Here is a 24,335-nt window from a genome sequence, read left to right as displayed (position 1 = left end):
CCACTCTGTATAAATAGCTAAATATTCATTGGGCCAAAGACAGAGAGAGAATGATTCTATACCCTGGCAGTAGGACATGTGGATTCAAATATTCTCTCTGCCTGATTCAGAGAAGGATTAGCGATCCTCATCTGTAAAATGGACATTGTACCAGTAAAAATGTCTTTTCCAAACTTAAGATGTCCACAGTATCATAGTTTGTGAACCTCTCAAAACTGAGGATATCTATTTAAGAAAATGAATTTTGCCTTTTTATACAGTTCTAGAAACTGGCTGACTCATATGAAGTGGGAAACTAGAATTCTGTTACTCTCAAGTGTAATGTAGCACAATACAGATACATATGAGTATGTCTCAAATACATTAATAAAAAGAATGTTATAGCTAGTGTGATCTCAACTGACCTCAATGCAAACTATACTGGACTCCACCATAGTCAGTTACCTCTTTGAAGTACTTGCATTTAAAACCTGAAAAAAGGACTCTGTCAAACTGCAATCTCTCAGTGACACACAACAGCAACATTTTAGAAATTAGAAAAAAAACCTAACAGTAAATGAATAAGGAGAGGCACACACAAAAAGGTGGTGGTTATGCTATGCGAATAAGGCACGAGCTATTACCACCAGCCAGCATGAGATTATGAGGAGCAGCCTGGAGGGCAATGCACATCCCCCTGAGTTTCCCTGTTGCAATGATCAGCCAATGGATCAGAACCTCTAAAATGAATGCTCTCATTGGATAGTCCTAGTGCCTTCAATAGGCAGGCTGGCTGGGGTACAGGGCAGTTAGTATTAAGCTTGAAGACATAAGAGGGCCCCTTCCTGCACCACAAATCCTACCCTCCCTCTCCTGCTTTGTGGTTATTAATGTAAGGTATGAGTATATTTGCAGTTTGTTTTGGTTTGCAGATTACAGGTCATCTGGACTATATCAATCGAATGGATGTGTGTCCAGGTACTGACAGCGTTCATTACTGACGACATGGAGAATGAGGGGGAAATTTTATGGACATTTCTTGTAGACTTTTAGATCTTTGCAGTGGATTTATGCTGGTGTCACGCTGGCCGGATCAGGGGGGCCCTTGAGGTGTATTCAGGAGCTCTGATTACTTCCTTCTACACCAGTCTCGTGTTGGGGGTGTCACGCTGGTTAGATTGGGGGGGAGCATTTAGTATATGGCTTAACATCAGTATGTCAAAATCATAATAATTCATGTGATATATGCCATGTCAGGTACTGTTAGAAAGGTTAAAATGTATTAGGTAAGATGATAACACTTATGTTCATGTGTGATATATGCAATGGAAGTTATGGATATATTTGATATACCTGTATTTCAAATTGTAATGCCTGACACACACACTAGACAGGATGGCAGCAGGACAATAGCCTGCTCAATGGCCCATTAAGACACTCACAGAGGCCAGGGGCCCAGGAAAGAAACCAAAGACAGATCTGAGGAGTCACCAGAACTGGCTCATGTGACGCTGTACTCGTTTGGTTCTGATAAAATTCCACAAGCAGCATGTAAGGGGCCAGAGGGTATATAAGGCAAGGCTTTGGAATCCATTTTGTTCTCCAGTCGAGATGCAGCTACCAACCTACCTCTGGATCAAGTCATCTGCAACTGAAGCTGTGAAACAAAGAACTGAGGCCCATCCAATTACTGGATGTATACCAGAGAAACTTTACAAGCCTGCAAACTCCACAATTCTTCTAGAAACCTGATGTATATGGACTTTTAATCATTTGTATGTATCTGATTACTTTAAGCTTTTAACATTTCTCTTATGGTTTGTTTCTTTCTTTTATAATAAACCTTTAGTTTTAGTTATTAAAGGATTGGCTGGCAGTGTGGTATTTTGGGTAAGATCCAAATATATTTGAATATTTATATTTGATCTGGTACTGTGGCAGACCCTTTGGGGTCAGAGGAACCTTTTTAGTAAACAGCATAGAGTTTAAATAACTGGTCTCTTTACTGGATATAGTGGCTGATTGGGAAGCCGGAGACTGGAATGCACTAAAGGGGGCTGTGGGTATTAGTGTACTGGCTTCTTGATAACCACTTTGGGGAAATCAGATGCACAGTTTGTGGCTGGTTGGGAAATCTAAATAGTCACATCTGTGGGATTGATTTTTATTACATTCTGGTTCCTTATCAATATACATTTTATTTTACTAACCTGTTCATGAATATTCAGTCACAAGGACAAACAAACAGCAACAGGATTAAAAAAAGCATTATAACCATAACTGAAAAGGAATCTATAATGCTGCATTGTTAATGTTAAAAAGTGACCAGGACCTTTTCAACATTTCATGGAGTACTGTTACCTGTCATTCCATGACTTCTCATTCTTCCCATCTTATATTCTGCTTTTAGAGATGGCAAGAGTGCTGCTCCAATAGCTATGCCATCTATCATGGCACTGAATTTAAGGACTATGGGCTTCTTCTCTAAGCCTTCCGGCAGCTGAGGAAATTCATTGGTTTCAATAGGAGTCTGATTGACACTTGTTGGGGTCTTTTCAGAGGGCAATGGAGTTGCAACATCTTCTTTTGCAGGCTGTGGGCTATTTAGAAGAAGAGATACCAGATATAACTATTAGATATCCTCATGTGTTCATTATACAGTATTGGCCTGATTCTCACACATTTATTCACATAGAGCAGCATTATCCCACAAAATAATAGAAAATATGATGGGTCCATACATGATGGCAAATACAACAAAACTTACGCTGTTGATGGTTGCCTGATGAGGTCTGAAATCTGTTTGGAAAGCTGGTGAGAACTGCGCACCATCATGCTGTGTAGAGTGGCAGGGTGTTGAGGAATGTTGATGCTGATAGCTCCCACTTTCAGCACTGCAGCATTATTTGTTTTCAACCCTCTTTGGGCACTATAAAGAGCCTGTGATTTGGCAATACTGCATTTCACTACAGTTCTAACAAACAACAAAATATGATTTATTTGCATCCTTTTCTCAAAATATTTTTTAAAAATATACACATTGATATAGCTTTTCAGCAACAAATTAGCTGAATCATCAAGTATTAAGATGAATACATTTATATTAGCAATTTATAAACTATATACATGCCTACTTATCAGTTTCCACTTATGCACACGCAGATGCAATACATGCTGTGTAAGCAACAATCAGTTTATGCAGTTTATTGCATTTAACAAAACTATAAGGCATACATAGTAAAATGTCTGCTCAACTATTGTGAGAATGAAAAGATAATTTGTGATTACACACAATAGACTGCATACACACAATGCACACAATTGTAATTCTATATCAATATTTCATCCTCATCTTTTCTCAAGAATTGTAAACAATACTTAATATGACAGCTACTCAGACTTTAACAGCTACTCGATTATTGGACAGGGTTCGGTCTCAATTTTTAGTCAATATGTAGCAAATAATTTGCTTCCTTGGTGAAGGTATATTTAAGTTTAAATGGCTCTAATTCCACAAATATAAACTTCAAACTATACTAATTTCAAAAGTGTCACCATGTAATACAGCTGTGAAAGAAACACAATTGTACTAGGTCTTTGTAATTCTAACAATGTTTTTATCTTCAACTTCAATAACCATGCTATAAAGAAAAACGTAACCATGACTATTCCTCACCTCTGTGATAGTTATTGGAATTCTACTCAGACAAGATTTCAAGTACTATGGTATACGCTATTATGGGTTAATAAATAAGACAGAAATATAATTTAGATGCTATATATTAGCAATGTAGTTTGCCAATAAGTATAGTATGAAATTTTCAACTTTCAGCTATTTGAGCAGCAATTTCCTATAAGGGTTATAACTAATATTCTTAAAGTATTAACGTTATAATGCTAAAGTTAAGAGGAAAAATGTGAATTATAGTATTTATGTAGATTATCTTCACAGAGGTAATGTTAAAGTAATTAAAAGTTATTTCAAATGTTTTTCTCCAACACTATGCCAGAGGCTAGCTAGCTCAAAGAATCCAAGACGTGGGAGTACAACAAAAGGAAAGTGTTTTTTCTGCTCAGAGCAGGAGAGATCTATGCAATTCTAATGCAATCATGGGCCTTCCAAACATCTGTTCTAATTTCTATGTTAACAGATTAAGAATAGATATCGCTGGGGGTTGAGAGGAGATCTTGCTCAGGATCCTGTGGCTAGAAGGAAGGCAGCAACTTTAAGGAACCCAGATAGTCGGCTGTTTAATTTTATTATAAAGTGCTCTCACAGAAATGTGGAGGGGACACTTCCCAGAGAGACAAGTCTCAATTTGTTGATTAATGTTTTTAGAACAGTATTAGGCAAATATGCTTTCCTTCAAAATTGGGTATCCGTGTTTTGTTCTAGCTTTTAAAAAACAACACATATGACCAACATAAAAAAATACCACTCTGCTTATGTTAGTGTTCCCTTACATCTCATTCCAAGCAGAAATTGACATGGGACAGAATTACGTTTCACACCTATGTCTTTCCCTCAATACTCCAGCACTGTAAGGCAAGTAGCTGTGAGAATATATTCCTTACATCAATAGCTTAAAAAATTGACTCATCTAACTGTTCAATCACCATCAGTGCAACTCTCAGTATGAAAAGAGTTTTCCCAATCTGTAACTTTGATCTTTGAAGCAGTTACCAAATCTGTGAGAAGACGACAACATAATCATCCATTACACAGTTTGTTGAAGTGTCATAGTCAGCATTAAAATCTTCACTGTTAAACTCTATTGTAAAAAAATTCCCTGTTTAAAATCAACATTTGAATGACACCCTGTCTTAGTGCTGGAACATGGGAAGTATTTCAAATACAATTTAATGAAAAGCATTAAGTCAGAAAGAAAAAGAAAAAAAAAAACAAAAAACTAAATATAGATCCAACGCAATTAAAATAAATGATAAAACCTCACATTTCATTGGTTCCAGACTTGAATCTCAAAGCTCACAAATCTAGACCTCCTTTATATCTAACAACTAGGTTAACTATGCTTCGTGGGCAAATATTTAATTTTTCATTTAATTAAAACACCTTACTATAAGCTGTCTGCTCTACAGATGCTACCAGCATGGAAAGCAGATGTTCAGACAACAAACACCATCCTACTCATACTTAGCATGCATTATACATCTACCAAAAAAATGTATACAACACTAGAGCTACTTCAATATTATTCAAATGTACTGAACAAACACTTCAGTTATTCACCAAATAATTCAACCAGTAGTTTTTGTGGTATAAGACCAGTTCTATAGATTGTCATTCTAAAGGGGAACAGTTGAAAAGTGATTTGGCAAACAGGAACTCAGGGCTCTATGATAAAACCTGTGGAAGTAAGCTGAAAGGGAGAAAATTGCTGAGAGCTTCCATTCTGCAGTACTTCCTGAAACAATTACACTGAGCTGAGGGAGAACTGGGTGGGGGAAGAAGGAAGAGGGAAAGGATGGGAAGGTTTTCCCCACCATGGAACAGGCTACAGGGCCAGCCATCAAACCCCACAGAACTTGGGGGAGATCAGAAAGGAGAAATCAGCAGACGGCCAGATGCCATCTACATGCAGGCTCTGTGCCATATCTGTTTCCCACACTATTAGCTGCACCTCTCATGCCCCCTGACTTCTGCATATGGTGGTTGCCCCAGAGTCTCCGCAAAGGTATGTGGGATTGATCTGTGGTAAGAAGGGACTGCCCACCATATAGATGTTTGGGAAAATACAGCTTCTGGCCATGTTTACATTTTTGCCCAGAGCTCTGCAGAGTCAATGAGGGACAGGAACTTACAGGTTTGCCCACTCCCCTACTTCCCACCCCCAACCTTTTTTCTAGGTCTAGATTCCCAGAGTTGTGGAAGACCCTTTTAGGGCCTGAGGGCAGGGGAAAGGGAGAAAGTGAACATGAAGACAACATACTCCAATTCTATATGGGAAGGGAGACCCACAGGGAGAAGGTCCCCTGTACATGTAGAAATTAGGGAGTGGATTTGCAAGAGCTGTAAGTTTTAAATAGAAAAATGTGTGTACTTATAGTTCCAAATGTTATTTAATTATTAGTTGCAACAATAAGGTAAGTAAAGACAAAGAGCCCACAGTGACGTCAAAAAGGGTTTCGTGATTGAAATCATGAGAGCAAGTCCACAGTGGGATAAGAATAGTCTAATTAACCTGGTCTCTTACCTTGAACAACACTGTTTTATATTATTAAAATATATAGTAGCAGTGTAAACAACAGCCAAAGAAGAAGGCTTTAATGGTTATTAAAACCAGTCTAGTTCTTCAGCAACTATAGCACAGCGCATACAATGGGGCAAAATTTGCAAAAAGGTAGACTGTTAAATTAACACTTACCCACACATTTTCTGATTATATAATTAGTGGACTATACTAGCTAATTTAGATTCTACTGCATGTTAAACTAGAATGTTATGAAGCAGCAACTGGCTACACTCAAACACAGTAAAAATGCAGTCTTTAACCATACAGTACAATGTTAATTGCAAGACCATGAAACGTAATAATATGACATACAGAAACTCTTGTTTGGCTGTGCTTGTAGGAGATGTAGGAAAATCCTCCAGTCTACAGATGAAGATTGAAGAGAAAGCAAGAAAAACAAAAAGCAAATAAAGAATAAACATTCATGCAAATTAGTTAAATACTCGTAACCCACAATATGACAAATTATCTAAAAATATATTCAAATTTTAAAAGTTGACACTATGTTTTTTAAAAATTTAGTAATTTCCCCCATTTTGTTGCATCCTTGTTCTTCTGTGTGCAAGATCAGAAACTCTGCATTGAATAGAAACATGAATTTCAGCCTCCATCTACAGTATTACATGGCTGACAGTAAAGCTTTTATCCACACTTGTTAAATACGTTTTTTAACCAGGAGCAATTTGGCTATGGACAATAACAACAGTACAGTTTTTTAGTACAGAAAACAACATTGCAATATTTAGTTAGAATTTATATAGTGTAGAGAACTGGATAAAAAGTATTTTTTTTTAAATGGGACATGAGTGACTTTTCATGAGACAGCCCCCCTTAGCCATCTCATCATAATGCATATTTTAAAGACCAAAATAGCATACTGAGGGTTACCCAACTCGCACTGAGAAACAGTGTGAAAATAATCTGCATTATGAGAAATTTTAAATTTATTTGTAGTGCTCTGCAACTCAAATATAAAGATGTTCAAATGGAAAGGAAGTAGGAAAAACAAGCATGCACTTCTAACCTGAGTTTGTGAACACAGCAAAAGAGCAAACTACGTGGATACTGAGCAAGTCATTCAAGGTGCTCATGCGTAAAAAGTGATATTTTAAAATTTCATCAATTGTAAAGGGGTAAAGATCTTATAAAGGTAAAGTAATTTAAAGGACCATGCAACATGAGAGGTCAATATGAAGCAAGATAGATCTCATATAGAAAGAATCAGCATTAAAAGGTTAAATACTCTGATTTAAAGAACCTCTGTGTACCATTCAGGGAAATCTCCAAATTAAAAAAAATTATTAGAAACATTATGTAAATAACTACATATACACGTAATGTCATTGAGTCACTGTGTTTTCTCCTGCTTTGTATACATTGTTTAAAAAAAGCCATGATTTTTTTTTGGGGGGCGGGAGGGAGGAGGGGGGAATATTTTTACTCAATGGATCTATTTCTGACCATTTTTCATAATCCAGCCATACATTTATTTAGGCATTGATCCTGCAAACTCTTCTGTACATACCCTTTGTTAATAGGAGTATTCACATCTGTATAGTTAAGTACAAGCCTAAGTGTTAACTTGATTGGGGCCATAGTTATAAATGACTGTATGTACACTATAGCCCAAATACTGCTCACCATACTCACATGAGTAATCTCATTAATTTCAGTGGAATTATTTATGTAATGCAAGCAGAATTTACTCCAAATATAGGCAAGAAAAAAATGGCTATTTCTCACTATCAATGATGTCTTGAAACAAAAAATTATACATTAGTTTAAAAAAACCTTCCCTCTAGAAAGAGAAATATATCATTAGTTTTAGGAGTCAGATTTGGTACCCATTCCTACAATGAGCTCTAAATGGCTGTCCACAAAGCCCTACTGACTTAAAGAGGATTATACATGGATGTAGACTTCATTATAAGATCAGGGCCCTGGCCTCCACAGTTAGTACCATACATTTCTCTGTATATATGGCTGACACTCCATTTCTACACAAATGGGTTTTTGTTATTTTTAAATTGTTTTTGGCTTCACACTCACTGGATATTTGGTGTAATCCCCTCCAGCAGAACAATATTAACACCACCTATGTGAGCAGTGGCACATGTCTCAGTCATCTTTTGGTGCAGTACATCTGTAAGAGAGAGAAAATACTTTTAAAAATACTGGAATACAGTAAAATACTTCCATATATATCAATTACTTGCCAGAATATGGTACAAGCTAATGTAAAAAAAATCACCCTTGAAATGATAATAAATAGTCTCACCTTTAAACATTAGCTGGTGAAGAAAAGTTGCAAAAATGTAGCTATGCTTCCATTTTCTGAAAGTATTTTCATTATATTTCAGTTTATGGAAATTTTAAATACATTTACATAAAACATTGCTTATGCAACATTTAGATATTTTTATACCCATAATTACATAAATCTGATATTGCCTTGCTGGAAGATGTTTACTATGACTAAGTCAAAAAAATCTAAAGATTACTACATAGAAAATCCTCTCCTACCTTTCATTTTTTCTTTCAGTGTGAAACTTCCATGGATCCTCTTCAGCTCTGATTCCATCGTTAGTCCACCAATATCTGCTTCAAGGTGTGTGCGATTCACCATGCCTATTCCAAAGACTATTAGAGTCACGTGCTGAGGCTCGGAAGTGACCAGACTGCGTTTCCTCTGTGTCTTGCTCAAGCTGCTATTATCCTGTTCATTCTCAAACACAACTCTACATGCAGGTTCAGTAGGGCTCCGAACACCTATACAAATATATACCAATTATTCAGAGAAAACTTGAGTAAATTATTTATTGTGAATTCTATTTAAATTTGTATTTGATTCATTTCCTGAATGAGAAGGGGATGTTCTGCTAACATTGATTGGTATGTCACTTACATTAGTACAGTAACATTGTCATGACTGGGCAAAAAACAAGACACTAATGATAAAATAATAAGAAATATAACTATAGTATGATTTCATTGTTGTACTGCTAACAATTGCTGATCCTTTGAACTAAAAATATTTACTCAACGTTACAGCCTAGAACAAGGATTTAATATACTGGCATGCCTAGGGGCCATATATCAGCTTTCATAATGGGCAGCAGCCATTGTGTCTAGTTATTAGGCATAGCTCCCTTCACTTTCAAAATGGTGTCAGAGATTTTAGACAGGTAAACCCCATTAAAAACAATTGGAGAAATTTGCCCCTCCCTCCCTTGGAACATTTAATCTTTAATTTGATTTTCCTAATATTTCTGGTTAATTTCATAGCCAAAAAGTTTATATAATTCAGTGTTGGGTAGATAAGTTTCCTTTTTAACACTTTAAACATAATATTAAAAGAAATATAATAGTGGAATTTAGATGTAGTGGAGATGAAGTATTATGGATTTTATCGTTTATCAATTAAATGGATTCCCCTCACTTCTTCCGTATCTAGTGGAAGCACTGACATCAGTATAATACTGCACCCTGCTTTTAACTTTTACATTTTAATGAGTAACTTTTTTTTACGAAATACAATATAAAAGTCCATGAGCTAGAACTTGAAGTGCCAAAACACATTTCTGGTGCTATGAAATTCAATAATAAATGTTACTCAACAAAAAGAAATTCAGACATTAAGCCAGCACTCAATTCTTAATTCACTCTGCTGTGCTCAAACAGAGTTCAAATATACTGCAGTGTCTATAGCAAGATTACCCAACTACTAAATCTTCTAGATGAAATTGTGGTCTCAATGAAGTCAATAGCAGTTTGATATCCATGGATCGAGTATTTCACCATCTTTTCTTAAATTTAGACCTTTAAAAAGGTTCTGAGGTTTTGCTCAGTGAAGTGACTGAGGGCTTGTCTATACAGGGCATCAGTACACACTAGTGTTTCACATAGTAACTGGCCCGTGTCCTCTAGTGCACATTAACATAGTTCCTTTTCAAACAGTATGTGTGTAACGTAGGACTACTTGAAATAGATCAGCCCTGAGTAGACAAGCCTTACTCAACTCTGAATACATAAAAGGAACAGAAGTTATACCTACTCACTTTAGTAAAAAAGCACTCACATCAGCCTTGCAAAGCTAAAACATTTATGGGAAAGCAAGCTGGAGTCTACCCTGTTCTCTCACGTGATCAACAGAATTATTAACTAAGTTTTAACTGCAGAGCCAAATTCTGTCTTCTTGCACCAGTGCAACCCAAATGAAGACAACTTGGCTGCACAAGTATACCAGAGAGCAAAATCTGAAAACAACTGAGATATACATGTACCTAATGGCAGAATTCGGTATCAAACAACTTGGAACAAAATGAAAATAGTTTGACCTTCAGACACCACATGGAGTTTGCAGAGTTGGCAAATCAGAAGTTTACTTGCAAACAGGAAACATTTTGTTTAGAAGTCAACAAGATGCCAACCTAGAATCCAATGATTCCCAGTTTTACAGTCATTTTTGAGAGCACAACCACACAAATACTGACAATATTTAGTAAATTGTTTAGGAAAGAATCTTTCCATTTGTAAAACCTATAAGAATCCAGTACTACAAAAAAACTGTACATTAAATTTTTCTCAACCCTAAGACATCTCACCTGTTGACCCAAAAGTTTCAGATGATTTTTCTAAAATCCCTGTTGGATCAGAGATAAGTGAATAAAAATTCAGCAGTTTATACATATTTTGCCAGCACTCTGCAGAGGGCTCACTCTGTTCTGATACTGTAATTGAATCTGAGTCATCCATATGAATGGTCATGTGATCAACTACATCCTTTGAACCTTTCCTGGATACTTTAGAAGTTCTTCTTTCTGATCTCCCAAGAGAATTCTTGTTTCGAGATTCCTTTTTATTGTTCTCACTATTGTTTCTTTTGTTCTTTGCATTGTTTACTCTGTTACCTCCATTGAGGCTTCCTCGGGAGCTGCGGCTGAAGTCAGAAGAACGAAAGTCTCTGTGTTTGCGGGTTTTAAAGGTAGGTGTTGGAGAGGCTGACCCAGCAGTGTATCTGCTAAGTTTGATGTCCGTCTGTGTGGCTTTGATATCGTCTATCATTGTACTGAATTGATGAATAAGCCGAACCAATGCCATATCTACATGCTGGCTTATGGACTGGCAGGAAATTGTAAAATTACAGTGAAATGTATTATAGTAACGCTTGTTCAGGTCATGAAAAGAAAGGGCATTGGTGGAGTTTTGGGGTGTGCACATCGACTTCTCCATTACAACAGCACTAATGCTAAAAGTTTCCAACATCAATGCCGGTTTGAATTCAAGCGGGGGAAGATTGACAGCTCCTTGCCTACCAGGAAAACAGGATAAAAGTTAAGGATTTTTTAAAAAAAAGAAAAGTTCAGCATTAAACCGCTTGTATATAAAAAGTTCAGTAAATTAGTAATATAGCAACAACATTCAGTTCCTTTAGGAGATCAATTCCACACAATCATTTATTAATTTACACTACACAGTTTTCCAATATTATACAATATATTGGCTACCACAGAAACAACAGATGTCAGGAAGTCATTTTGGTTCAATATTTTATTCTATGAAATTTGTAGTTTGATATGTAATTTTTCACTTCTACCATCCAGTTTTGTCCAAAAAGTTTTGCAAACAAAGAAATAATATACTTTTATTCAGTACATGACAACTGCATTACAGGATTGTAACATCTTAAACCCTGTCAATGTATCTACCTCCCACCCCCTGACCCTCAGCTCCTCTCTCTCCTGTTGTAGACCTCAAACCTACATAAGCAACTGGGTCTCTGAGGTTGCACCTATATTCCTAAGTGAAATATGAAGATATCAAAATACTTTGGGTTTAGCTTTTCCAAGTGAAAGTAAAATAAAATTTAATGAAAGACTTTTCTCATTCTGTGAGGATGTGTTTCAGAAAGTCATACAGAACCTTGAAATGGTGAAAAAAAAGCAGTTGCTGTTCTCTAACTCCTACACAGACACATAATTCCTACACAGACACATACTTTAAAAATAAATATTTAATATTATACCTTCGTGCTCTCTTGCTTTTTCTCTCTTTTGTTGTATCTGAATCAACAATGTCTGCCCTGAGACAGTCCAAAGTTCCTGAGAATGAAAGGTACTCTCCGAAATACATTCTATAGCACAGTGGCACTGCATCTTGAGACTGAATTCCTGTATGGCTCAAAAGAGGTTTGAAAACAACCTATGAAAATATAAGATCTCTGAATTAGCTCTGTTGCCTAGATCTTTTTAAATACTTTTGTTTCTTGGCTTCAGAAATGACTTTTTTTTTTTTGGTGAAACTAGAGTGTTTGTGATAGGCCCACTATATAAATTGTAAAATGAAGTGTAAAAGGAAATCTTTTAAATTTGTATTGCTGTTAAAAAGTACAAATCCAAGACTTCAAGAGATAAGAAATGTAGTGAATCTGTTTTTCCCAAGTCCAGCAAAACACCTATGCAGCATGTTACCCACAGCAACTCGTTGCTTTGAATTTATAGCTGGATGAGGGGGTTCCAGCCAATTGCAGCCTCAGCTTTCTGACTGGACAAAGAAAGAAGTCTGCAGAGGAAGACCCTCCACATAAAAGTCCCAGATACAGTTGATCAGAATTCCCCCAGCTATTCAAATTTAAATGGAAATGCCTTCTTAGTCTTCACTCATGGAAACATTAGGAGACTCTCACAGGACTTCTTGGGACTTCTGTCCCCACATAGGTTATACTGTAGGAAACGGTACAGTACAATATAACTACCTTACGTTTTACTTGTTCAATCAACGCTTTTTCCTCCCAACAAACTCTAAAACACATTAAATACCCACCTGCGCATCTGCAAGTTGAACAGCAGGAAACCCCTGGTTTCCCTCTTCCACAGCAGCAATGTCATCCTGACTGGTGCTATGCTGAGAATGCGTCCCATCCAAAGTGTTCTGGTCACTAGACAGAACTGTATTAAAGTCTGAAGCAGAGGGTATTGTGGGAAGATTGGGTGCAACACCTACAAAATAAATCCCTGCATGAACACTAATACCACAGCAAGTCATAACACTAAATGAATCTACATTGTCTAGACAAAGTCAAAATAAAACTCATAAAAGAATAGTTATGTAGAAACAAGCAGAATACTCATTACAACTTAAATTGTAGCCTTGTTGGTCCTAGGATATTAGCGAGGCAAGGTGGGTGAGAGAGCAGTTACTGGTCCAACTGCTATTGGTGAGAGAGAGAGAGAAGTTTTCGAGCTACACAGAGCTCTTCAGACCTTCTTCTACTGACCTCAAGAAGAGCTCTGTGTGGCTCAAAAGCTTGTCACCCTCACCAACAGAAGTTGGTCCAATAAAAGATATGACTACACCCATTTTGTCTAATTACAAGTCAAGGTCTTTAATAGGTTACTAACATTAGAAAAGAGCTCTTCAAAGAGTGCTTCTTTGAGTTACCATAACATTTAGTTTATTTAAGTATCTACAGCTAACATCCATGAACGATCCTCAGAGTACAATTTAAATTATATCTGTGGAAAATAATGGACCATATTCTTATTTAAATATCAAAACACAAAGTTTGATAAATTTGTACAAAAATAAAAATAAATCCCACCCAGATCAAAATATAGGATCCTGTTACAACACAATGTGTTACTACAGAAAACACAACAAAAAGAATGGTTATTTACCTTGACATAACTGTTGGTTTTTGAGATGTATTGTCCACATGGGATTTATTTGTTGTGTGCACACACTGCATGTACATGTAATCAGATTCTTTTAGGCAGCAGTGCTCATTGTGGCCACCCCTGCGCTCTAGCTCTCCTCACCACCCCTCCACTATAGGCATAAAAGACAGAAGGGTCCAACAATCCCTCAGTTCTTTTGCCAGCACAGAATCCCAGAGGAGCAGTACTCCGTAGTGGCAGGGAAGGAGGGCAGGTTGTAGAATCCATGTAGACAACACATCTGGTTTTTGTTTATTATTCAAACAACTGCCCACTTGGATTCCAGTTTTGATAACTAACAAGTTCTTATCTGTTTGCTTGGAGATAGATGGTAGCAATCCATCTGAAATAATGCCTGGTTCTATTTAGAAATGTGGCTTGCTGAGACAAAGGTAGGTGGGAGACTAAGGGAGTCAGCAAGCTGAGTTTGCCAGAAGAGAAAGGCAGGGAGATAGGATTTTTCCTTTGACTTGAAATCAGCTCTACAAGGAAGAATTCTCAGTGGGAAGAAAACTGCACCTCACTGACACCACTGTTAGATCTTCCACTGCTTGCACCTGTAAGGGCATTGATGGCTTCTATCCAGATCCTGGTCTTGAGTTGCTGGGAATGCAGCATGCATGTACCTACTGAAGAAAGCCAGCCAGGGGTACCACCTGGTGAGAGAGGTGTCTGTTACTGGGGTTCCTCAGGAAACTGATAAGAGCTACAAGAGGAGGCGACTCATCTGCATAGTACCCAGGAGTACGAGGACTTCATCAACAGAACACACTTGAAAACATCTGAGATGGAGGATGATAGCTGACTACAGATGACTTCAACACCACCAGAGAAGGAAAAAGAACCACCTACTCTAAAGGCAGGAGAATGGCTGGTGGTCATCCATGACACTAGACAGTGCTCCACCCCTGGCCACCACACCCAGGTCCCCTGTCCTTTGAGGTCAACAACCAGCATTCTTGACTGGCTACTGGAGGAAAGGAGAAGACCCTGCCAATGGCTGAGGAGGAGAAGCTACCTCCCCCCAAAGCTGTAAAGCTCGTGGCCACCATTTCCCAGAGGAGGAGACTTGCAGTGGTGGTGATAGAGTCCTTTCTGAGAGGGATGAAGGCATATATTTACCAACCTGAAACAATGCCCTGGGAGCACCTAGCTGCAATGGTTATTTTACCTTTAGATCTATCAGGTCAGAGAACCACAGTCTTCTTGGCCAGTGGGAGTTAGCACTTTCATCCTTATTTCTTCTCTCCTTATCTTTTGGATCACTCTCCCTATGAGAGGGAACAGCAGAAACATGTAGAGCAGGCCTTGAGGCCATCTGTGTGACAGAGCATCTGTCCCCACAGATTTGGGGTCTGCTTCCCTGGTGAATTATTTCTTGAGATTGGCAAACAGGTCAACTGAAGGGAAACTGAATGGCTGCACAATTGGGTGGAAGACTTCCTGGATAAGGTACCATTCCAAGTTGTTGACATTGCAATGACTGAGCCAGTTTGCCTTTTGGTTCAGCTCCCCTTTCACGTGGATACCTTTACGGAAGGAAGAATCTTTTCCGCCCATTCCTTTATCTCCATCACTTCTGCCTGTAGGACTATGTTCTTTGTTCCTCCTAAGTTGTTTATATATGCAACCATTGTAATGCTGTCTCACTAGGCCAGCATGTGGCTGCTTTCAGGTGGCTCTGGAATCTCAGAAGAGCTAGTTTGACTGCTCTGGGCTCAAAAAGATTGATACTGTAATTTCTTTCCCCCGGGCTTCAGATGTCCTGAGCCATTCCTGTGTCCCAGATGTGCTCCCCATCCCTTCACGCTGACTTTGGTGGTGAGAACCTGAGGGACTGGAAAGCACATGGAAAGACCCTTAAGGACACTGCCAAGGACACTGTCTACTGTTTCAGTGAGTCAATGCCAGTTTGCGATCAGTACCTGATCTTGCATGCGTTTCAGGGAATGGCCCCATACTTTCAGAAGAAAGGCCTGGAGGCACCTGATGTGTGATATCGTCCATGGGGTGATTCCTATGCATGAGACCAGGAGGCCCCGTAGCTGTAGGCTCTGAACTAAGGTTGGACTCCTGCACTTGACCAGCATGGATGAGAGATCTATGTCTATCTCCACAGCCAGGTGAATAATGCTTGTTGAGGGAAGGAACCTTCCTTTGTGTTTATCACGAATCCATGTACTTGCAAGAGATTAAGAATCCAGATTGTGGCACTGTGTGCCATGGTCTGGGACTGAGCTCTGATTAAGATGTCATCCAGAAAAGGACACAGGTGAATAACTTAGGATCTAAGTCTGGCTATGTTGACCACCAGCATTTTCGTAAACATCCTGGGAGCCAACAAGAGACCAAATGGCAGCGTTTGACACTGGTAGTGATTCATGCTATAAACAAATCTCAGAACCTTGTGTTGGCAGGGCACACTGGAATGTGAAAGTATGTGTCCATCCCCACAAAGCTTAGGAAGACTCCTTGAGACAGGGATGTTGCAATCAAAGCTAGGGTCCATCATCCAGAACTTTATTTTCTTCATCCATTTGTTCTGATTTTTGAGTCCTGATTCCTCCATTGTGCTTCTGAACAATGAAGAAGATGGAGTAAAACCCTGGGAAGCATTTTTCTGGGGGAACTCCTTCAAGCACTCCTGTGTCCAAAAGTTTACAGATCTTGTTCCACACCAACTTGTGGTTGGAAGGATTGCTGGCAATGAAAGACTTAATAACGAAGGAATGGGATGGAGCCTTTAGCTCAAGGGAGTATCCCTGGTGCATTCACTCTCTCTTGCATCCACTTTGTGGTAGAAGCAAAGCATTTGTCTGGGAAGTGGGAAATCCCTTGACATATCGGTTATCTTTTCTCTGGAACCTCTATCAGGAAGATGGAATGTCTTTGCCTGACAGTGGTTTGTAATCCCTTATTACAGCACTAAGTGGGGAAGAGAGGGACTGTTTGGGTTTGACAGCATTTTCAACCACTGTCTTGCCCAATTTACCTCTACACAAGGAGAGAACCTGTAAATTTAGAAAAGCACAGGTCTTGTTTGGAATGAGTTAATACTTTCCAGGGATGAAGTGTGTCTCCTGGCTGCTAAGCTAGCTGCTTTGGCTCTGGCAGATAGCCTCAAAGCATCCACTGAAGCATCCACCATGAACACTGTTACTAAGGAAATTTAAAGTATAGACAAAGTTGGGTTGCTCTCCGCCCTTAAGAGCTTAAAGACCTCCAGCCATGATACTATGACTCAATCAAAGCATGTGACAGCCAGAGATGCTTTGAGGGCAGCTGAGGAAGCATACAAGTCTCTTCTAAGGGAGGCTTCCACCTTCCTCTCTGTTAGATACTTGGGGGAAGAAGTCCTTTTGGATGGAATAACCAGATCCCTTGCTAGAGATGCTTTGGCAACATTGACCTTTGGCACATCTCTGAGAGCATCCTTTGGCTCTCAACTCGTAGAATCTGAGATCATGCCTGTTAATACGTTTTTCAGGGGATTGCCACTCATCCCTGATTACCTCCTCACAGGATAGGTACAGGAGAACTGCTGTCTCAGGAGAGGATTTAGAAAAGTCTGACAGATTTTAACTCTGCCCTGTATTCTTGTGAAAGTCCTTTATTAACAGACACTTGGTCCTAAGGCAGATAATTATATTTTGCAAGAAACATCTGGTATTTGGCAATGTCCATCTGGAGACCGGCAGAGGAGTATGCTTTTCTGCCAAAGAGAACAGTCCTTGCCTTGGTGTTGTCATGCATATCTGCTTTAGTTTTGAACTCATAACTTACACCAGTGCTCATTATTATCCCCAATAACATGCATTTTATTTAAGCAAGACTTACTGACTAGAGTACTCTTCTCTATCCAGATATGCTGCATGTATTGATATGATCATTGTAGATGTCACTACACACCTTCACGGAAGAAAATTTTGATAGAACCATGTCTCTGAGACATAGAATTATATCTACAGGAATTTCAGGAACCTGAATTTGTGGCCAAATTATTATGGTTTAATTAAATAAACTCATGCTATTAAAATACTATACAACTAATGCAACTTTTTTTAAAGGATCATTTAAAATTAAATTAGCAACATTTCTACATTGTGGTTCTTTCCACAGAACAGCAGGTTACAGATTTAACAGGTTACAGAATCAGGGTCACGCTGGGTGAACAACTTCACGCATATGTAAAGTTAAGCACACATACAGGGTTTGTCGGATCGGGGCCTGTAGTTGTTCAACCTTAAAAGAATTATAATTATATAATTATATTCTGAGATTATCAAAGAGAGGTTAAAGGACAGTAAATAAATTAAAAAAGAGAACACCTTCAAATTATTAATAGAGAACTGAAAATTAAAATATTCATATCTGAAGATTATGAACAAAGGAAGGGTTAAAAAAGAACTATGGAAACAGACCAGTAAACTGCTGTAAATTATCATGTTTAATATGTTTTAGCGCATTTTTTTATCCCTCAATTCCATCTCTCCTTTCTTTTTCTCCCCTTCATTACCTCTCTTGTCTTGTCACTATCTCCACTCCCTTCAGGTTAAAGCTCATCTTCTCCAAAAGAGATTAAATACGTTTGCTTATACATTTAGCTTCAAAACTGAACAGGGAGAAGGAGCATCTGTTTTTCCTGTGTAAACTAACATACACAAAACTAAGACCTTTATTATGGAGACAAGAGCCTTGCTGACACAAGGGAAAAGTATGAAAAGAAAAGTCTTCAACATATTGTGACATTTGCAAAATTCTAATTAATTACTTGGGAACAGGACTGAGCCTGAAGAAAGGAAATCAAATGTTTTCAGGCTTTTTTTTTTTTAAAGCTATCTTTCAGCAGTTGGAAAACCCTGCCTTCTTTGCTTTTGGAGTTCTTGTTTTCTTTCATGCATAGTCTTTTTTCCAGAGTTTGGCTGAAGTGAGACTCTGAGTGAACCATCTTTGGATGACGTGCTGCTTGAAAATACTGAGTAAAGAGCCAGTCTCAGCAGAAGGTCAGAAGCCAGAATACAGAGATTTGCATATTATGTAAAGGCTTTTCTAGGACATTCATCACTGAAATATCTGAGTGCTACAAATACACTAATGAATTTATGCTATCACTGCTCCTGTGATGCAAGGAAGTATTATTAACCCCATTTTATAGATGAGGAACAAGAAAAAATAAGTATATGGTAATTATGCCAATTTCTGTACTCTGACTGGCCAATGACAGCTACAAAAATCAGAGTGTAGGATTCCCCATACAGGAAAGATGAGAAATAATCATACAATGAATGTACAAATCAAACACCCCATACCAGAACACAAGGAATTGCATAACTTAGGAAAAACTGTATGGTTAAGCTGGTAACTATACAATAACTTGGAAGTTCAATCATAGTTAACAATACCTGTTGGAAGGCTATTGTGTCCAGATTTGGTGATGGGAGACTCTTGCACTACACTTCCCCTGTTGCCAACAGCATTTGACATCCAGTTATAGAAACTCACAGATGATGGTTCAGACAACAAAGGATGTTCGGATAACATATCGGTGGCCACGGTATTTCCTGTATTTATAAATCAGTAAAGTTTTAAAACAGAGGTAAAGGAAAATGTTAGCATTTAAAATTGAGATCTTCATTTTGTGAAGTTTACACATAGGCAGATCTCTTAAAAAAATCATTGAGTTGCTAGACAACATGTGTTCAGCTCTTCAAATCAGCCATTTCTGGAAACAGAGCCACTATGTAGAGCCAGCAGAGGCAAAGTAGGAGAGAACAAGTGAGCAAAGAAGAAACAGAGCAGCTGATTGCCAGAGAAGGACAGGAGGCAAGAGCGTGAGCAGCAGCCCTCCTGCTAGTCCAAAATACAATGGCTGGAAGTTGAAGCTAGACATGTTCAGACTGGAAATAAGGCACACATTTTAAACAGTGAGGATAATTAACCATTTGAACAATTTATCAGGGTTGTGGTGGATTCTCCATCACTAACAATTCTTAAATCAAGATTGGAATTTTTTTTTCTTAAAAATGTAACTTCTGTTTGAACTGAGGCATATCAGGGTAGTCTTATGGCCCATGTTATAAAATAGGTCAGACTAGATGATCACAGTGGTCCCTTTCAGCTTCATAATATATTAATTTAGTCCCTGATTATGCCAGGCACCTTGGTATTGAACACACTTCTCAAGAAGAGATATATACACAGTTTCTCAATTCTTCTGTTTGAGTTGTTGTATGTTTATACACATGAACACATGTGCACACACACAGAGTATACCATCCTTGGAAAGGGACCTAACATGCAAAATTTCAATCCAAAAAAATTGTATTTTTTCCATAAAGTTATAAGAATGTGAGGATGGGGGTGGGGAGGAGTAAAATATAACAGCCCTCCTAGGCACTGCTATAATACTCTTACTGCTTCTTTTGAAAGTCAGAGGGAAAAATATCCTAAACACAGTAGTGATCACCTTTGGGAAAGCATTGCTTCTTTTTTGAGGATTTGCCCTTAATAAAGTAAAATGAAAAAATCTAAAGACATAACATGTACAGTACCTGTTCTTGTTAAAGAACTACTTTTAACTGCCGTAGTACTTCTTTGAGGAGTCCCTTCCAGAAGATTATGCAAGCTAGGAAAACTTCCAGTAAGGTAGCTGAGTAGGCTCTCTTTTCTTGGGCTTTCCTTGACTGGCATTCCAGAACGGCCAACATGCACCGGTGAATCCGTGGCTGTATCTCCACTAGTGTAGCTCAAGGAATGGTAAGGATGTATACCCTTTCAGACAGAAAACACAAACACTGAATACTAAGTAACCTCTGTATATATAACAAAATAGAAATAAGTAATTAAGTGCTATCTGGGCTAGTGCTAGTAGAACACAAGACCAGAATCCAGAAACCCCTGAATCTTAATCTGGCTCCAATACTAACTCTCTTGGCAGTCTTAGACAAGTTACATCCTCTTTGCCTCTTTCCACAATTTGCATTTGCCCTACCTCTCAAATGTGTTGCACAGAATTATTAGTTATACTACGCTCTAAAGATGAATAAAGTGCTCTCTATGATTTTATGTTCAAGAACCTGTCATTTAAAACCAAAGCATGTAAACTTAGCACCTGGGATCATGGGTAGGAAACCAGTGTTGAATTTAACTAAAGGAAGTTTGTGACAGGTACAACAAAAATGGCAGAACACTCATCTAACCTCATTTATATTTGTTTTTAATAATCAATCTGGAAAAATGCAGGCCTGGAAGCATCAGCTTTGGTTGAAAAAGCATCATTAAAAAAACTTCACGTTGTCTAAGGTGCTGAAGCATAAAAAGATGGTTTAAAGAATCTGCAGAACTTTCCCCAATCAAACAGTAAAAGTAAAATTAAGATATTTTTCCCTCCAAATTACTTTTCTAAAAACTGTTCGTAGAAGAGTTTCTCAAGCAGGTAAGCTTTACTACTACTGAATGACACTTTATCAAGCATGGAATAATTAGGTAATGATGCCTAAAATCACATCTCTCTTGTCCATAACCAGACTTAATGCGTGAGATCTTGTAAAGGTTGAGACCAGAAAGTTAATGACCTCCACAAGATATTACATAACGACATAGCTTTACCATACCTCAGAGAAATTTTAATTCCTGTTTGTTCACCGCTTTTACAATAAAAAGTTCCATATAAATGTTCAAAAGTAACTATAATCACAGCAATAAATGTTACTCGCCTTCCGCAGTACTAGAATTATTTGAGATTTCCCTATGAGTGCTCCATTTCAGGTGTGCATGTGCTTTATGCACCTATGATCAGAGATTTTCAATAACATTGTCCATTCAGTCCATGTATGTGCTCCAAATATCCTCATAATCCTTACCAAGGAGATATAGAGCTGTGCAAGTAAATCGCTCTCAGTTCCTTCTTTACTGTGAAGTTCTGCAAGATGAAACTCCAAAGCAGAGAGGAAGGAGGGCAAATAGTGTAATAACTGGACCTACAAATTTACCCTAATTGTGAGCTCAATTGTAAAAATTAAGTGAAAATTCATAAGATGTCACAATAACCTATAACAACAACAAATGCTGATAAGAAAAGGTGCAAAAACAAGACAAAGACTAAATCAGTGCAAACAAAAAGGCCTACTGATATAATTCAAGGACTGTGTTAAGATCATGTTTCTTGTTGGTAAACAAGAGAAGTACAGAACCAGAAACCAGTGGACCAGAAGCGGTGTGCCAGAAACTAGATTTAGATAAACTGGATAAAATGATGAGAGGACAAGCTCTTTTGCACAGCACTCCCCTTATGAGGTCTTCAAAAGGAGACTTTGGGGCAAAAAAGCTGGCTACTGCAATGCTGGCTAACTGAAACACAAGAAGGGGAGGGAGCGAGCAAGCACCACCATCATGGATGCCACTCCATCTGCTGGGACACCAGGACCCCTTCTCTGAGGATTAGTATTTTGTCCTGACCTGGGCAGGCCAGAAAAAGGGAGCCGGATGACATTTCCACCTTTGCTAACTCCTGACCACAACCAGGACGTGAAATTGACTGTCTCTCTCTCATTCTTTCCCCTCTGCACCTCTTTGTGTCTTCTCTTTTTATCCTTTTCCTTTTTTCTTCTGTCTAATAACAGTCTGGCTTAATTGGCCAAGACTGCAACATTATTGTAAATCTGTGACCAGAAAGAGACAGCTAAACCCAATGACCTAAACAACCTTATGCTGGTATAAATTTGCCAGGTCTTGGAGTAGCTGATAAGACCATGGGCCGACTGTGTTTTTCCAGCAGTGAAGCTGCAAGTCAGAGTCAACACCAGAAACAGAAGCTGCATTTTCTGTTTTTGTTGTTATATCTTCCTGCTATTTAACCATATCTGTGTATTCCTGCCAAACAGGAAGTCTCTATCCCTGAGAACCATAACAGAGCCAAGCTCTGAGTCAAAGAACGCTCAGGTTGAGATTAAGAGTCTGGCCAGAGACTTGAGACAGCAAATGGAGAGTGGACGGAAGTGTCAATGCTGGACAGGAAGCAAGACGGAATAGGTAAGGACATCAGATTTGTCTCAGCAAGGTCCGTACCACTAAAATGACTCTGCTTTGTCTTGTTTAATCTTTTCCTCTTCTCAAATAGACTTTCTTGCACTTCCTATTGATGATGAAGGCAAATTAGTCCATTTCTGGAAACCCTCAGATCACAAAAATACTTTTGAGCATCTGAGAGTCCAACTTCCATTCATAATCTTGGGAGAAGCGTCTGCTGAAATTGTCGGCTGTGGTGTTTTCTATGCCTGGAAGGTAAGAAGTTGAGTTGAGGATGTGGCTGACTATGTACCAATACCACAGCTTTATTGCTTTGGCAAAAAAGAGGGAGATCACGCACTGCCCTGACTACTGATGTAGAATATGCAAGCTAAGTTGTTTGTCATAACCTTTACTGATTTGCTCCTGAATAATGGAAGGAAGTGGATGCAGGTGTTCTTGACTGCTCTCAGTTCCAGAAGGACAACATGTAGACAACGCTCTTGGGCAGACCTTTTGACCTGAATTGTATGTAACCCTAAGTGCACTCCAAAGCACAGATAGAATTTATGCAAAGTTATAGTGATGCTGGGAAGAGCTGGGTAATAGGGACTCCAGCACAGACTTTGAAGGGTTCCTTCAACCAGATGAGTGAGTCCACTACTTGGCAAGGGACAGACACTAGCTTGTCTAAGCTGTGTATGTATAGACTACAGACTTTTCTGAGCCATCCGTGAAAGCAGTGAAGCTGTAACCTGGCATGCTGCATTACCAAAGTATAAGTTGCCATATGTCCTTGCATTTGAAAACAACTTTTCGCTGATATCTGGGGGATTATTTGAACCCTGGAAATGAAGTTTGTTATAGAGTCATAAACCCATCCATTGGAAGGTAAGCTCTCACTGTATGGCATGCAGAGAAGCGCCTATGAAGTCTGCCTGCTGTACTGGGATCAAAAGTGACTTTTTAAATGTTGAACTGAAGTTCTAGTACGTGAAACAGGAACATTTGTCTGTACTGCAGAGAGAATGTTGTTGTGTGACTGGCCCTGGAGCAGCCAGAAGTCAAGGTAGGGGACAACAATCAGTGCCAGTCGATGTAGGTGAGCATCTACAGTGCCATCATCTTTGAGAATACTACTGGGGCAGAACAGAGGATGAAGGGAAGCACTGGAAGTGATTCTAGCCAACTAAAACAAAGAAACCTCTTGTGAGAAGGATGAATTCCGATGTGAAAAGTGGAAGGCTGCAAACAAATCCCTGGAATCTAATGATGGAATTATATCTGCAAGAATCACCATCCTGAATTTCTGTGACCTCGCAAAGGCACTGAAAATACAGATACAATATGGTCACCATCCCATTATTTTTGGAGACCAGAA

General features: G+C 38.6%; 1 protein-coding gene across 8 annotated transcripts in view; it reads right to left on the bottom strand.

The window, feature by feature from the left end:
* The window catches only part of BLTP1 (bridge-like lipid transfer protein family member 1), a 214,456-nt gene that overhangs the window by 63,523 nt on the left and 126,598 nt on the right, over window positions 1–24,335 (bottom strand). For 7 of the 8 annotated variants that reach the window (XM_067530214.1, XM_067530216.1, XM_067530220.1 and 4 more), the window contains exons 43-52: window positions 20,500–20,719; window positions 19,351–19,509; window positions 13,056–13,231; window positions 12,259–12,434; window positions 10,838–11,544; window positions 8,757–9,002; window positions 8,283–8,376; window positions 6,546–6,596; window positions 2,747–2,953; window positions 2,341–2,579 (exon numbers count right to left, since the gene is read on the bottom strand). In XM_067530214.1, the coding sequence (XP_067386315.1) occupies window positions 2,341–2,579; window positions 2,747–2,953; window positions 6,546–6,596; window positions 8,283–8,376; window positions 8,757–9,002; window positions 10,838–11,544; window positions 12,259–12,434; window positions 13,056–13,231; window positions 19,351–19,509; window positions 20,500–20,719 (2,275 nt within the window). The remainder of the gene's footprint in view (window positions 1–2,340; window positions 2,580–2,746; window positions 2,954–6,545; window positions 6,597–8,282; window positions 8,377–8,756; window positions 9,003–10,837; window positions 11,545–12,258; window positions 12,435–13,055; window positions 13,232–19,350; window positions 19,510–20,499; window positions 20,720–24,335) is intronic. The other variant, XM_067530217.1, reaches the window with a different exon arrangement.

Source organism: Emydura macquarii, unplaced genomic scaffold, assembly GCF_026122565.2.
Source record: "Emydura macquarii macquarii isolate MOO-44397 ecotype Brisbane River unplaced genomic scaffold, CSIRO-AGI_Emac_v2 contig_3044, whole genome shotgun sequence".
Taxonomy (NCBI): Eukaryota; Metazoa; Chordata; order Testudines; family Chelidae; genus Emydura; species Emydura macquarii.
The sequence above is the reverse complement of the archived record's forward strand: the minus strand, read 5'-3'. Positions and strand labels throughout refer to the sequence as shown.